Source organism: Anas acuta, chromosome 7 (genome assembly GCF_963932015.1).
Source record: "Anas acuta chromosome 7, bAnaAcu1.1, whole genome shotgun sequence".
Classification (NCBI taxonomy): domain Eukaryota; kingdom Metazoa; phylum Chordata; class Aves; order Anseriformes; family Anatidae; genus Anas; species Anas acuta.
This window is the reverse complement of record NC_088985.1, coordinates 24,230,977-24,246,852: the sequence shown is the minus strand read 5'-3', so window position 1 is coordinate 24,246,852 and position 15,876 is coordinate 24,230,977. Positions and strand designations below refer to the sequence as shown.

General features: G+C 64.3%; 1 protein-coding gene across 2 annotated transcripts; it reads left to right on the top strand.

Moving 5' to 3' along the window:
• The first annotated feature begins 562 nt into the window (after positions 1-562).
• PPRC1 (PPARG related coactivator 1) lies at positions 563-10,466 on the top strand. Of its 2 annotated transcripts, none has more exons than XM_068688267.1 (14): positions 563-758; positions 2,907-3,050; positions 3,170-3,322; positions 3,455-3,571; positions 3,693-6,204; positions 6,352-6,405; positions 6,701-6,761; positions 6,897-6,964; positions 7,135-7,915; positions 9,019-9,198; positions 9,336-9,399; positions 9,567-9,688; positions 9,773-9,924; positions 10,121-10,466. In XM_068688267.1, the coding sequence occupies exons 1-14, from the start codon at positions 597-599 to the stop codon at positions 10,222-10,224; spliced, it is 4,674 nt and encodes a 1,557-aa protein (XP_068544368.1). In that variant the 5' UTR covers positions 563-596; the 3' UTR covers positions 10,225-10,466. The 2 variants fall into 2 exon arrangements, with proteins under 2 accessions (XP_068544368.1, XP_068544369.1); XM_068688268.1 differs by lacking the exon at positions 563-758 and adding an exon at positions 927-2,280.
• Positions 10,467-15,876: the final 5,410 nt, after the last annotated feature.

Here is a 15,876-nt window from a genome sequence, read left to right as displayed (position 1 = left end):
GAGCAGTGGGCAGGAAGGAAGGAGGCTGGTGGGGTGTATGGGGAGCTGGAACCCGCTGTGCCCTACACAGCCCTCTGTGGGGACAGCAGGGCCACGAGGCAGGGAGAACCCATCACAGCCCAGGTGACACCGTGGGCAGCCCCCGGAGGCTGGGATTGGGTTGGGGGTCCCGGTCCCGGTCCCGGTGGCTCCGCGCACTCCCGCCCCCTGCCCACGTGTTGCCGCGCACCCGGCACCGCGGGAAAACGCGCGCCGGCCCCGCCCACCAGGGCGCTTCCCGCCACTGACGCCACCCGGCCCCGCCCACCGCCCCCCCTCCTGCCTTTTGCCCGCTGCCAACATGGCGGCGAAGCCTCAGCTCCCGCCCTCTCCCAGGATGGCCGCCTCCCCCTCTATCCGTGCTTCCTCGTCCCATCTCCCCCCTCTGTCTCACTCCGCGCCGGCAGCGAAGGGGTGCTCTCCCAGCACGCCCCGCGCGGGGCCGGGAGGTTGGGGGGGGGCTCCCCGCGCGGTGCCCGCTGGGAGTTGTAGTCCGCGGCCGGCGGCGATCACGTGGCGCGCCCGGCAGTGGCCGCGTTGGGAGCGGAGGCGCCAAGATGGCGGCGCGGCGGGGCGGAGCGGGGCCCGCCGGGGCCGGGGCCGGGACCGGGATCGGGGCCGGGATCGGGCCCGGGGGCTCGGCGGGGGCCGTGTCCCGGGGGCCGTGTCCCGGCGGCGCTCCCCGGGCGGCCCCGTTCCGCGCCGGCAGCCCCGTGCAGGTAGGAGGCGGCCGGGGAGCGCCCGTGACACGTGGAGGGCCGGGGCGGCTCCCGCCGGGGCGGCGGCGGCTCCACGTGGAGCGGGGGGGAACGGGGGGAACGGGGGGAACGGGGGGGAACGGGGGGGAACGGGGGTGTCCTGCACCGGGGGGCGCTGGGCTGGGGGGTGCGGGGTGCCGGGGTGTCAGGGGGTCGGGGGTTTGGGGGTCGGGTTGTGGCACAGCAGGGGTTGGGGTACGGAGGGGTTTTGGGGCCGGGGGGTGGGTTACCGGGATTTGGGGGGTTTTTGGGAGCCCCTCGTGGGCTACCAGCACTGTAGGGTATCAGGGTTTGGGGACCGGATTGTGGGATACCGGTGTTGTAGGATACCAGGATTTTTGGGACCAGCTTGTGGGCTACCAGCACTTTAGGATATCAGGGTTTTTGGGGCCAGGGTATGGGTTACCAGCGTTTTAGGATATCAGGGTTTTGGGACCTGCTTATGGGGTTACCAGCATTTTAAGATATCAGGTTTTTAGGGACCAGCTTACAGGCTACCAGCACTTTAGGATATCAGGATTTTGGGGACCAGCTTATGGGGTTACCAGCATTTTAGGATATCAGAATTTTGGGACCATGTTATGGGGTTAACAGCACTTTAGGATATCAGGATCTTGGGGACCAGCTTATGGGGTTGACAGCATTTTAGGATATCAGGATTTTGGGACCCCTGTATCCAATACCAGCACTTTAGGATATCAGGATTTTGGGACCCCTATATGTAACACCAGCACTTTAGGATATCAGGATTTTAGGGACAACCTTATGGGCTGTCAGGATTTTAGGGTCCAGCTTACGGGCTACCACCACTTTAGCATATCAGCTTTTTGGGGAAGCCACCCTCCTGTCACCGCCCCACACCCTTTGGCCGCGCTCCCTGGGCGAGGCGTGCGGCAGGTTTTTTGGGGCCGAGCGGTGGGATTTTGGGGCTGAGCGGCGCGGTGCTGCGTGACGCTTCCCCCAGGCAGCCGAGGAATCCTCCGAGCATCCTCCCCGCTGCCGGGGCCGCCCCGCGCGGCTCTCCCCGCCTTGGCAGCTCGCGTGTCCTCGCTGACAGCCCCCGGGCTTTGCGTGGCTCTGTGGGGTCCCCGCTCACCCCACAAGGAGCTGGGATGGACGCGTGCACGTGGAGCCCTTAATTTGGGTGCTCGGGTAGCAGGGCAGCGGGTTAAACACCCCGTTGGCATACCCAAATATTTTTTGGGGTCGTGGGTGTCTTCTTGATGCCCCGCTGGTGATGCCCCACGTCCACCCGGGGTGCCGCGGTGCCCGACCCTAAACACAAAGCAGGGGCTGGGGAGACGTTGGGGGCTGTTTGGGGCTGTTTTTGGGGAGGGGAGCAGCCCGGGCGGCTTCGTGCCCCCGCCCCGACGCGGTGCTGGCGGCCGGGGCAGGAGGAGGTGCCCGGCCCCAGGAGGATCAAAGGCAGTCCCGGGGGGAACGCGGCCGCCGGTGACTCAGAGCTGCGGGGCCTCCTCGCCAGGTGCTGAGTCAAAGGAGTCGGGGAGGGCCGGGAGATGCCGGGACGGGGCCGTGCTGCCGTGGGGATGGGTTCTCCCGGCCTGGGTTCACCCCCTGGTGTGTTTTGGGGGAGGCCGGCTGGCTGGCGGCTCCCCCCCGGCTCTCCCAGGGCTCCGTCCTTGGTGCCCTTATCACGCCCGTCCCTGTTATCTCTGCCCCAAACCCGTCTGCAAACGGGATTCCAGTCCTGTCCCGTGCGCTGCACCTGGCCCAGGGCAGGATCTGGCCTCGGTGGGACACCCAGTGCTGGGGGCCGGGGGGGAACGGGGCGCTGGGGGATGGATTTTGGCTCTGGCGGCCGCTGAGCCCTGCTGCTGAGCCCTGCACATTCGTGTGAGTTTTGTGATGTTTGGGGCTTAGCCGAAGCGCTGGAGCTGGAGAGCTGTGGGGTGTGGGGCCAGGCTGCCTTTTGGGTATGAGAGGAGCGTGGAGCTGGGAGTCGCTTTGCCCGGTTCCCCTTCACCAGCCCCAAAACTCCTCGAGAGCTCCGGGCATCAGCGGGAAATGTGGTGGCCCCTGGGGTACCCCAAAGGGTCTTAGGATTAGGAGGTCCCCATGGCGCTGAGCTGGCTGCCCTCGCCCCCACAGTGCTTCTCCTTCGACGAGGACGACCTGAACCTGGCGTCGCTGGACGCAGAAGCCATCCTGGAGGCCGAGGAGATCCTGGGGACGATGCAGAACTACCTGGACTCCTCCGTCATCTCCATCATCGAGGACCTCTCCCTGAGCGAGGTGGGGCCCCGGGAGCGGGACGGGGCGGCTCGGGGGCAGCGCTGCAGCCCCCGTGGGGTGGGGGCTTCGGCGTGGCCGTGCCCCGACGCCCTCTGAGCTGTCTCCTGCCCCTTCGGCAGAGCAAAGCCTGCCTGGACGCGCAGAACGAGCTGTCCCTGCTCACGGCCATCACCGAGATCCTGGACAGCACGGACGACGAGACCCTGTCCCCCTTCGACACCATGATGGACGCGGAGCTGCTCACCTCGCCTCGGGAGCGGGACAATCCCTCGGTGAGCCCACCCCGAAACCCGTTGGGGGTGCCCTGCGGGGGGTTTTTGGGTGTCCGTCTGCGTGGCCAGCCAGGGGGCGAGGTGGGAAACGGCCAGGGGGGCTCTGCCTCACCCCCTCTCACCTTCTCTCAGTTTCAGAAGTTTCTCAGCTTGTCCCGGCCGGCCCTGGAGTGCGAGAGCCCTGCCCCGGAGCACCCCAAGGGGCTGCGGCCCCCGAGCCGCGGCGGCGGCGTGCCTTTATCCGGGAAGGTGAGCAGGGGGGAGCTGGAGGTGGCCGTGCCCAAAGAGCAGAAGGAAACGGCTGTGCCACAGCCCCTCTGCTCTCCCCGACGCCACGGGGGCTGATGCGAGCTCTGCTTCCTCTCCCCAGCCCGACGTGGAGCTGCCGTGGGAGCGCGAGGAGCCGGCGGGGCCGAAGAAACAAAACTGCAGCACCCCCAGGGTGGAGAGGAAGCAGGGCCGGCTGCGGGCCCTTGGGCAGCCCCTGCCGCAGCGCAGCGACGGCGAGGAGGAGGAGGAGGAGGCTGCCTCCAGCCTGGAGCTGGACAGCAGCGTGGAGGCCGCGGGGTTGTGCGCGAGCGGCGCCGAGGTCGTGCCCGAGGAGCACGAGGACCCCTGCATCATCAACACGGGCGACGTGTCCCTGAGCGAGCTGGTGAAGTCCATGCACCCCTACTGCCTGCCCACCTTCACCGTCTGCCTGGACCCCGAGGCTGAGCCCGTGGCCAAGGAGCTGCTGAGCGGTCCCGTCCTGCTGGAAATCGTGCCCGGCGAGGGGGAGAGCGTGGAGATCCCCGTGGTGCTGCAGCCCCTCGCCCCTGGCTTCCCCGGCACGGAGCCCCAGCTGCTGGGCGCAGAGGACAGCGGGGAGCCCGTCCCTGAGCATCCAGAGGAGCTGCCAGGAGAGCCAGCGCAGGAAAAGGGCACGGAGGAGGAGAAGGAGCCCGGGCAGGAGCCCTCCAACTGCGCTCCGGAGAGCAAAGCCCCGGCGGAGGCCGTGGGGGCGGGCGGCAAGCGCCAGGGCTGCGAGAAGGGGCGCGGGCGCGAGCGAGCGAGGAAGAGTCGGAAAAAGAAAGCGGAGGAAGGGCTGAGCGAGGAGCCCCGGGCGGGCAGGGACTGCGTGGCACACCGCCTGCGCTCGGGGCGGCCGCGGCGGGCGGCACGACCCTCGCCACAGGTCTCGGACTTCTTGGAGCGGCAGCTGGAGCGCGCCAAGGAGGAGGGCGGGATGGAGCTGCGAGCACAGCGGGCTCCGCGGCCACGCGGCCGGCCACGGGGGGCCAAAAAGGAGCAGCCGGAGCCACTGAAGGAGCTGGAAGCAGAAACATCGAGCGTGGAGCCGGAGAAGGGTGAAACCGTGGAGGTTTTGGAGAAGGTTTTGGAGGAGCCCCAAGCGGCGCCGCAGCCCAGCCCCGAGGAGCGGGATGAGGGCGAGGGGACGGCGCAGGCGGGCGGAGAGGTGGTGGAGGCTGCCCCCGAGCAGGGAACGGGGACGGAGCCCCCCCAGAGCCTGGTGGTGACGGAGCCCAGCGAGAGCCTGCCCAGAGAAGCCAAGCCCAAGGCGCTGAGCCTGCGGGAGTACCGCATGCGCATGCAGCACCGCCAGCCCAGCCCGGGCGGCAGGAAGGAGGGCGAGAAGCAGGCGGCCAGCAAGTGGCCCAGCGTCCCCGAGCCTCCCACGGAGCTGGCGGACATCCCCTGCCTGGTGGCCCCCATCTGCCCGGCCCCCGAGGCGCCTGGGGCTCAGAAGAGCCCGGAGAAACCCCCCAGCCCCCTCGCTGCGCCTCCTCCTGCCAGCAAACCTCCCCCAGCCCCGGCTCCGGCACCGGCACCGGCTCCGGCACCGGCACCGGTCTCGGCCCCGCCACCTCCGGCCACGCCACTGCCTTTTGTCGCGCCCCCCGTGCCCCCAGCTGCTGGGGCGGCCCCCCCCGGGCTGCCCCCAGCCCCCGCGGGTGCTTACGCCCTGTACCCACCAGTGCCTTCCTGGCCCTGCTTCGGCCCGCAGCCCGTGGGCTGCCACGGGATGCCCCCACCACCCACCGCCGGCGCCCCCGGTGCTTTCCACATGGTGCCTGGCCTCCCGCCCCCACCCATGGCCTGGCCCCCCCCTGCCCTGCCGCCCCCGCCACCGTTCGGCCCCTACGGCCCCCCGGTGGGCTGGGCCCCCCCATCCTACTGGCCAGGGATCCCCATTCCCCCTCCAGTGCCTCCCCTGGCGTATGGGGACCCCGGAGCCGCGCTGCAGGGCGCTGCACCCCCTGCGTTCCCAGCTGCGGCCCCCCCTGGCACGGCCCTGCTGCACGGGCAGCCTCCCGTGGCCCCCACCCCCAGCTGCCCGGAGCCCCCGGCTTTCCCCGTGCAGCCCCCCCCGAGCACAGAGACGGGGGGTGCGGGTGGGCAGCCCAGGCAGGCTGCCAGCAGGGTGTCGGACCCCAGGAGGCAGGCACGGCTGGCAGGGGAGAGCCCCCTCCCCAAAGCCCCCCAGGTAGCTCCAGCAGCTGCCCAGCCCAGCAGGGTGCCCCCTGCGCCCCCCCAGCCTTCGGAGGAGCCCCCGGCTGCAGCCCCCCAGCCAGCAAAGCCCCCCCAAGTGGTCACCCCAAGCCCTATGGAGGTGTCGGCTGCTGCTGGCCCCGCTGCGGGGTCCCCTGGCACGCACCCTACAGAGGAGGCCAAGGGGGCTGCGGAGAAGCCCCCTGAGGAGCTGCCCGGCCACAAGTCGCCCCCGCAGGCTGCAGTGCCACCCCAAAAAGCGTGCCGGGAGGGCAGCCTGCCCACCAAGCCACCTGCTGCACGGCTCTCCAGGCACCAGCCGCTCGTCAGCCCGGCGCAGCCCAGCGACAGCAGCAAGGACATCGTGCGAGCCTTCATCAGCGAGATCGGTGAGTGCCGACCCGGCAGGGTTCAGCTGATGCTCCCCGGTGGGTTTTGGGGGGTGTAGAGGGGGAAAGCTGCGCCCGTGGGCTCGCCCCGTGTGGTTGGGAGGCTGGTGGTGGCACGCCTGACTCGTGCTCTCTCTCCTGGCGCAGGGATCGAAGCCACTGACCTGTCCAGCCTGCTGGAGCAGTTCGAGAAGTCTGAAGGTGCGGATGTGGCGTGCCGTCCCCTGCAGGGTCCCCTCTGTGTCCCCGGGCTGGTGGCACCACGCGGGGGTGCCTTGTCCTGGGGTGTGTCTGCCTCTGTCTCTGTCCTGCCTTGTGACAGTGGCTGGGGGTCTCCGGGGTGGCCAAGGGGGTGGGAATAATACACTGGGGGGAAGAAGAAGGGAGAAGCTCCACAGGGAGCTGGGCTGGGCTGGGAAACCTCCCCCTGCTGTGTCCCCATGTTCAGGGCTGTCCCCTGCCCTCCTGCCTGCTCTCACCCCCTGCTCTCTTTCAGCCAAGAAGGAGGAGGCTCCTGCGCAGCCCCCCGAGGACAGGCGGCCGGCGGGGAGCACGGGGTGAGTACGGGGATGTCTGCATGCGCAGGCTCCATCCCTGCAGCTCTCGGATCAAAGTTGCTGTGAGCCCCAGCGTTGGGGAGCACGGGTGGGCTTTGGTGGCTGCTGGTGACCAAGCTCCCTTCCCCTTCTCAGGTCCGAGACGCAGCCGGAGAGGAAGCCCCCGGACGGTCTGCAAGCCTCGGAGCTGGCCAACGTGGCAGGTAAAGGCCAGGAGCAAGGCGGGGGGGCTGCCCGTGCCCCACCAGGGGCTGGGGCTGCCGGGAGGGGACCCCGGGGCTGGGGTGGGGGTGCCCAGCCGGGCAGGATGCAGTGAGCTCCCCTCTCTGCTTCACCTGGACTCGTCCCTGAACGCTGTGTGATGCTCCCCCAGGGCTCACCCCCCCGGCGACGCCTCCCCACCAGCTCTGGAAGCCGCTGCCCGCCGTCTCGCTGCTGGCCAAGACCAAGTCGCCTGTCCCCGCGCCGCAGGAGGGGAGCCAGAGGACCGCCAAGCTCCTCGCCAAAGCCAAACCTCTGCCCCAGAGCAAGCTCCCGGGGAGGATCCCTGCGCCCCCCCCCAGCCACGTGTGCTCGGGGGACCACGACTACTGCATCCCGGGCACGGCGCGGCCGGAGGGCAGCAGCAGCAGCAGCACGCAGCCCCCCGGCACCGAGAGCGGCTCCCGCTGGAACGTCAAGCACCACCGGGACATCACCATCAAACCCATCTCCTCCTTAACCAAACGGACGCTGGAGCAGCCCAAAGCGGCCCCCAACACCACCGGGGGGCCCAGCCAGGAGCCCCCGGGGGCGGCCAGCCCGGCCCCCCTGGATTATCGGACTAGCGTCCCCAGCGAGGCCGCCGCCGGCTGCAGCAGCCCCCCCACCTCGGTGCTCCTGTCTCCAGCCGCCTCCCCATGCCGGGACCAGGAGCTGCGGCCCCCCAGCGCCCAGCCCGGCCGTGCTGCTGCCAAGAGGTCCCTGCGCTGCTACCGGAGACCCCGGGACTCGCCCAGCCCCTCGGCCAGCAGCTGGAGGGCCGGCCGCAGCCGTGCCAGCCGCTCCTTCAGCTCCAGCTCAGACGGAGCTAGCGAGTCCTCATCTTCGTCCTCCTCCTCCTCCTCCCGCTCTCGGTCACGGTCGCTGTCCCCGCCGCACAAGCGGTGGCGAAGGTAAGTGGTGGGGCTCTTTGGGCATTGCCTGGTGTTTTGGCAGAGGTGCCCAGATGCCTCTAGACCCCCTCGAGGAGCTTTATTTCCTTGTGGGTGCCAGGTGAGCAGCATGGACCTGGGGAGCTGCTGTGACACTGGCATCTGGCTGAGCCTCACCCCTGGGCAGGGCTTCTCGCCCCTCCTGGAGCACCGCAGAGTGCTTGCTTGGGTCCGAGCCCTCGGCTGCACCGTGGCTTTTGGCAGCTTTCTGTGGGTTCTTAGTGCAGGCAGTGGTGTTTGTGCCAAGGAGCTGGCACAGCCCTGGGCGTAGGAAGGTGAACCATGATGGCAGCAGGAGCAGAGGAGAAAGCCACCTTGCTTGGCCACTCTTTATCGAGGTGGTCTCCTTTATTTTGGGGTCCTCGTGCCTCTGGGCAATGTCCCCCTGCAGCCTGGCCCAGCTGTGCTGGGAGGAGCTGGTGAGGGCTCCCTTGCCACGCTCCCCTGGGTGCTCAGCTGGTTTTGGAGACATCCCAGGGCGCTGGGTCTCAGGGCCTTGTCCACGCAGGGCTCCTCCATCTGTGGCTGGTAGGTGTGGAGGCTGGAGCAGATCAGGACAAGCACACGGTGCTGAATCCCACAAGGATGCAGCCGGGGGACTTGCTGTGCCAGGCTTGGTTATCCAGCAAACGCAGCTGGCCCTGTACTCAGAAATGTCCCCGTGGGCAGTGCCATCCTGACCCGCTGTCCCCTGGGAGCTGCTGCAGCCCACGACGTGGAGCTGGGTACAGCAGCCTTGGTCCCTGTGGGTCCCTGTGGGGCTGTGGCCATGCTGTGTGGCTCTCCAGTGCCCATTTTTTGCTCTTTGAAGGCTGTGCCTGGGGAGGCTGCTCCCGTCAGGCTTCAGGCTTTGGGGCCATGCCGAGCAATGTCTCTGCGGTGCCTTTGCATCCCCTGGCAAACTCGGGCAGGTGTTCCCATAGCCCGGCTCACCCTGGGGATGCTGGTGGGTGCAGGATGTGCTGGGTGCTCTGGGGAGGATGGGGGTCTCTTTGTTCCCCAGAACCGCCTGGTGCTGTGCACAGGGAGGGCTCGGTGCTGAGCTGTCTCTCTCCTCCCCCCAGGTACCGCTCAAGATGTTCGCACAGCTCCTCCTCCCGCTCCAGCTGTGGGTCGTGTGGCAGGTCCCGGGACAGGTCCTCGTCCTCCTCCTCCTCCTCCTCCTACTCGTCCAGGTCCCCGTCCCGCAGACAGTCCCGGTCCCGGTCCCCTTCTCCCCGCAGGAGGAGTAACAGGAGGAGACGGTAAGCACGGCCACCCTGCGGGGAGGGGAGCCCCAGCCTCCCAGCCGGGCTCCTCGGGCATCTCCCCTGCGTCCTGGTCCTGGGATCGCTCTCTTCCAGCACCCTGGAGCTCACGGGTCCGGTTTCTGCCTTGCCAGGTACAGTTACGACGCACAGGACCACTACCAAAGGCAGAGGATCCTCCAGAAGGAACGTGCAATAGTGAGTGGGGCGGCGGGCACGTGGGCAGCGCCGCGGGGAGGCTCTGGCCAGGTCGTGGGGGGGGGTGGGAGGCGATGCAGGGGCTCGGAGACACCGAGCCCTCGAGCCTGGCTGGCCGGGGTCCCCCCCCAGGTCCCAGCTCACGGCACGGTGCCCCCTGCCCGCAGGAGGAGCGTCGGGTGGTGTTCATCGGCAAGATCCCCAGCAGGATGACGCGCTCGGAGCTGCGGCACCGCTTCTCGGTGTTCGGGGACATCGAGGAGTGCACCCTGCATTTCCGCTCCGAGGGGTGAGAGCTGCTTTCAGCACGCTGCTAACCGAGGGGGGGGGACACACAGCCCTGCCATGGCTCAGCTCCTTCCTGCCTTTGCAGGGACAACTACGGCTTCGTCACCTACCGCTACGCCGAGGAAGCCTTCGCTGCCATCGAGAGCGGGCACAAGCTGCGGCGCCCCGACGAGCAGCCCTTCGACCTCTGCTTCGGCGGCCGCCGGCAGTTCTGCAGGAGGAACTACGCCGACCTGGGTGAGTCGTGCAGCTCTCCCCGAGCCTGGATCCTCTCCTTCCCAGCTCTGCATCCCTCCCCCTGCCAGCCCAGCTCTGGGTTTGGAGGCTGGAGGGCGAAGCGAGGTGGGGAGGAGCAGGAGGAGCTGCTGCGCTGGTGCCCAAAGCCCTGCCAGCATCCCCGCGGCTCAGGGTGGGTTCTCCCCGTGTCTTGCAGACTCAAACCGGGAGGATTTCGACCCGGCCCCCGTCAAGAGCAAATTCGACTCGCTGGACTTCGACACGCTGCTGCGGCAGGCACAGCGCAGCCTCCGCAGGTAGCGGCAGGCACGGCGGAGCGCCCGCCCCCCGCTTTTGTACTCAAAAAACAAAAAAACAAAAGACAAAAAAAGTACGGAGAGAGAGAGAGATGAGGTTTTTAAGAAAAAGAAAAAGGAAAAAAATTTGTTTTATAATCAATATTTAAGGAGGACGGGTCGTGTCCATTCGATGGGAGGGGCCCAGGCGGGTGGCAGCCCCTGGCTTGCCCCAGCCATATAATAAATGTGGATGCCCAAACAGCAGCGCTGCCTCGTCTCCTCCTTCATAGGGCCACGCGTGGCTGCCACGGGGAGGGCACCTTGGGGTCAGGGTGTCTGGGGAAAGCGGGGCAGGATGGGGGGTCACCGAGCCACTGGAGTGCCTGTCTCAGCCCCTCAATGGCTCGGCATGGGGTGAGTGCCTCTGCCAGGACACAGGCACGGTTTTTGGGGCTCTGTGGGAGCTGTGTCTCTGTCCCTGGGCAGGTTTTGGGGCCGCATGCACCTCCCGTGGTGGCCACGCAGGGGCAGTGCTGGATCCCCATCCACAGCCGCTCCCTGCCGCAGGATGGGGTCCGGGGGGCTCCAGCCCTCTGTGCTGGGGGGGCTGCGTGTGCAGGGACAGCGCTGTCCTCCCCTGTCCCCTGCTGCTGGCACGCTGGCAAGCCTGGGATGTGATGTGGGACAGGGCTGCTGGTGATCCTGCTTGGATCACGCTCAGCCACCAAAGGCTGGGGCGAGCAGTGATTTTGGAGAGCTGTGCCCTTGGTTCTGTCGGCCCTGGGGGGATTCCTTTTGGTGCCCCAGGAATGCGGGGTGTGTTCAGGCTGCCTGTGGGGTGAGGCTCTGGGGCCAGCTCCCCCCTGTCCCGTCCTGCCCAGCCCTGGACTTTGCACGAGGGAGGGTCCGAGGAGGTGGCTGCGTGCCCCAGCTGGGCAGGGGGCTCTTTGTAGGGCAGCTTTCCAGAGCCATCGGCCCATCCTTTGCACCCCGCTGGGTCAGGGTCTCTGCAGGCACAGCTGGAAGGTCATGGAGACCCTCCTGTGCTGGGACCAGGATGGGATCGGGCCCCATTACCCCGGTGAAGCTGTGGGGCAGCCCCACAAGTATGGTTTCACCCTGCGTGCCCGCGCTGCTGGGCTGCCCGCGGTCCCCTGCGCTCTGCCGCGGGTGCGGGGGGGCAGGGGGTGTGAAAGCGTTTGTGTTGCCAAAAGAATTAACACCCGGCCCGTGTGCCCCATAAATCTTTCAGGCGCTGGAGGCCGGCTTTATCCCCCCTGCGCTGCAGTTTAATGGTTTCCGTTGGCAGTAACCTGGCCCTGTGTGCTGGGGTTATTGATTTAAGGTCTGCCGGGGAGGCTGTGAGGGCTGCAGAAAGGTGTTTTCCTGCCGCCCAGCTGGCGGCAAAGGCTCTGTTGCGAAGAGGAGGCAGAGCACCGGGGTTTTGCTGGAGCCTTGGGTCTCGTGGACCACGAGTGTTTCTGCTGAGCTGTTGCATGGACACGGGGATTTTTAATTTTTATTATTTTTCCCCTTTGTATCAGCTGGGTTAGGTTCCATGCGCAAAACGCAGAGGGCCTGCAGGAGAGCCCGGTGCAGCTCTCTCCTTGCACAGCCCCTGCTCAGGGCCGGAGGCTGCACAGCCCTTGGCCCTGCTGAGCATCCCCCCAGCACCAGCAGAGCCCCTTACCCACGGGAAAGGTTATTCTGGGGCCCTGGGGCCAAGCACCTGCATTGCCACGGGGTGGAAGAGCTTTCCAGCCCCTGATTTGGGATGCTCAGCACGCAGACCCCAAAAGCTGGCTGTGCAACGCTCCCAACCCTCAAGATTTGGGCTGATTGCTTCGCCCCAGAGCTCAGCCCAAAGCAGGGGCTGGTGCTGCCCGGTGGCTGTGACCCCACAGCCTCGGATCCCTGCAGCAGGAGGCCAGCCGGGGTTTGGGAGTGCTTTAGAGCTGTGCTTGTGCAGCTGAGAGCTTGGTCAATTCCCCTGTTCCCTCCTACAGCAGCTTTTGCAGGCACGGCTCATCCTCGTGATCCTGAAGCTGCGAGGAACGTTTTGTAGGTGCTTCTAAATAAAACACCTGCTCCGGTCACCCCCCAAACCAGGAGCTAAAAATGCTTCTGACTTCCTAATGTCCTAATGCAAAAGCTGCACCAGGGCCGAGGAAGCAAGCAGGAGAGAGGAAGGGACCTAGGTCTGCAGCCTGGTGATGGCAGGGAGTTTGTGCAAGAAAATGGCATGGGATCTAGAAAATAGACCTGAACTTGGGGAAATATTCAAACAAACAACCAAAACACACACACACAAAAATGTAACCACCGTTGTTGGTTGATTTATTTTTATCAGTCCAGGAAAATTCCCTCCTGACCCTAATCTGGCACCAGCGCTAAGCCTCGGGTGTGAGCAGACCTCTGGAAGGGTAAGGCGGGGAGCACCCACGCACGAGGCCCGGAGCTGGTCCCTGGTGCTCAGGAGGAGGAAAGCCTCGGTACCTTCGGAAGCAAATTAGGAGGGAAGTGATTTCTCCTTCCCAGCGAGCAGCAGCAAGCTGGAAGCCTGGGCTGGGAGCAGCACCTCCTCCAAGCCACCTTAGTGCTGGTGGCTCCGTGGGCAGCCAGGAGCTGTGTCCCAGGCTGCAGTGCCCATCTCCGGGGGTTTTCTGCTCACAACTTCATGGAGGGAGCGTTTCAAGCCAGGCTGTCTCTGCCCTGATACCCTTTTGGGAAGGCTGGTCCAGAATTTCCCTCCTGGCAGGGCTAGAAAACCCTCCAGTTCCCCATCTACAATTATTCACGGCTTTGTGCCGTCGTGGCACGACTTCCAGCTTTTCATAACATTTTCTTATCTGTTATCTCCTTTCAGTGCTGCTTCGGAAATGTTTTTGTCTGCTCTCAGCCTCTGGCTGGGACAACCAAGCCTCCAGTAGGTCTGCATCAGCTGCCGCTTGTTTGTCTCCGGACCCAAAGAGGCTCTTTCTGCGCAGTGGAAATTTATCCTTTCCGGCTGCAGAGCTGCGGGGCTGTGCTGGAAGAAGTCTCACAATGCCTTGCGCAATGGCAATAATGTTTTCTGTCTCTGCTAAAAATAACTTGTCTGATGCATCCTCGCGTCGTGCCATTCCTCTTGCACAGAAGCATCACGCTGCCGCTGCGCGTTCATCCTTCAGCGCAGCCAGGTCTTTTTATTCCTTCGGTGCTTCCATTTCACCAGTTTATAGCAAACGTCCTTATTTCTCGTTCCCAGGTTCCCAGGCCTGCCCTTTCTGCTGTTATATTTCACCCTGTGGCTGGGCTCAGGCGATGCTACGGATTCAGGAGGAATCCCAGCTAGCTGACTCGTGGTTTCGCGCCCCAGTTACACCCCAGCCAAACTTTATTTCCAGCTCGGACATCATTTCTGCTGCCCTATTCCCGTTTCTCTAGGTCTCTGGTCGCTCCCTGCCTTCCCACTTTGACAGCAGAACAAATCCCACAGCTGTGGGGCTGGCAGGGCACCCTCGCCACCCTCTGAAGCCACATCTGAAATCGTCGTGTTTTACTTCGCAGCCAATCGATTTGGAAATTTGCCTCCTCTCTTGTCGGAGGATACCTGAGCCCTGCTTTTTTCCGCTGCTGCTTATTGCCTGGCATTCAGTGGGAAATTAAAGGCTGCTGTAATTGCACAATTTCTGCTCTTTATTCTCCTCGTAGCCTTAGAGACAGCGCAGTGGATGCTCAAGGCCGCGCCTGGTGTGCAGCCAGCCCCGAGAATACCCGCGTGGGGCCCTTTTTACTGCCCTTTCTCAGGCCACATCTTATCCATGTCACCCCTTTCATGCCCTCGCAGCAGCACTTGAGCCCTAGGAGATCAGGCTGCCAGGACAAACGGGCTTAAGGCTTCCTGGTGCAACTCGAGGGAGACCCGCACGGCGCTGTGCGAGGTCGATTGGGAGGCGAAGGGCACGGGGGAGCCACGAGGCTGTGAGGTGGCGTGTCGTACCAAGCCCTGCTCCCAGGTGAGCTGGCGAGCATCGGGAGCTGCTTCTTCACACGGCTTATTTTTAGAGGCAGGAAGGATGTGGAGAAGGAGCGGCAAATGCTTCTGTTACCTAGAGACAGTTGGGGATTGTCCCTAAATAAAGAGGCCGTCCTGCGAGCCCCCGGGGGCCAAGGGTTTTCCAAATGACGTGTTTACTAGGACAACGCTGCAGAGCTTAAAATAATGGTAATAATAAAACCCCAAACAACTCCGAAACCGAATTTAACAGCTCCAGCCATGCAGCTCGGGCTTTTCCAGGCTTTGAAGCCTGGCAGCCAGTCGGGTTTTGTTCCATTTTGTTCCATTTTCCCCACTTTGTTCCATTTTCAAGCCCACGATTGCTACCTCGTGTCTGGTGGGAGCAGAGGGACCTGCAGGATGTGGCTGCTCACGGATTGTGGCTGCCACCGGGGGAAAATGAATAAATCAGTGTCCTCCGGGTGCGGCCGGAGGCAGGCTCCGGAGACGGCGATGCTATCCATGGCCTGGATAACGGGAACGGGTCAGGGCAGGACAGGGTCCCTGAGTGCCGATAGCAACCGGGGGAAGAGGTGAGAGCAGCCAGCACCGCTCGCTGCCGTGTGCAGCTGTTCGCTTAATCCCCATCTCTGCCCACATCTCCAAACATCTCCAGGCGAGAGCGAGGCTGGGGAAGCAGCAGCCCCTCTGATACTGCAGCCCAGGCTCAGTTTTGTCTTCGCTCCCTCTCCCGCGTGGTGCTTTGACTAGTGGCTAAGTCCTCGGACCGTGGTGCTCCCCATTTGACTATTCACCTCCGTCATCTGTTCACGAGGCGGCCGCGGGTTTATCGGGACCGAAATCTGGCCTGAAGCCGTCGGTCACCGCCTTGTTTGAGCGGCGTTTCCTTCAGCCTGCTGGGAGGCACGTAACGGGGTGAGGCTGGTCCCAAACCTCGGGAGGAATCGTTCATCGACCCGTTCCTGTTAAACCACAGCTGCCCGCGAGGCACTGTAATATTGCAAAAAATTTCTGAGCGTGCACAGCGGCGTTTGGGAATTGGAGGCTCTGGTAAAGTCGCTTTTCTTGGCTCTTCTTCCCTCCCAGCCTGCTGTAGGGCCCTCAGCTCCCTGTAGGCTTCCTCCTACTGTCTAAAACATGTTTTTATTAGTAATCTTTGTGTTTTTAGCAAGCTGCTGTTCAAAAGCGATTTTGGCTGGCCTAAATGTGTGGCGGTTCGTTGTTTTTTTTTTATCTTGTCAGAATTTGGGATTTTCTGTGCTTTATCTGTGGCCATGACAGACTTCTTGAAGGATGTCTTTTTACTTCTCGATGTCGTCCTTGCTGAGCTGTTTGACTGTGCCATATTTGGAGATTTTTGTTGGTTAGCATATTTTGACTGACGGCATATTTAAAGCTTTAAACACAGGGACTCCGTGCCACTCGCGAGCACTTTGTCCCTTCCTCAGCTGCTTTCAAATTCTTAATTACTTTCCTGAAGTTTGCCCTTGTTCCCTTTTGAAGAAGGGTGGACTCCTCTCCCTTTTTGAAGTTACATCGCACTGCAATGTACTTTTTTTTCTTGATTTTTCCTCCCTGCAGTAATGAATTTGAGCACATTGTGTTCCCTACGTGTTATCGTTCGCTCTTCCATTTCAGACTCTCCCCCCGGTGCACTCCTCATGACTAACTCAG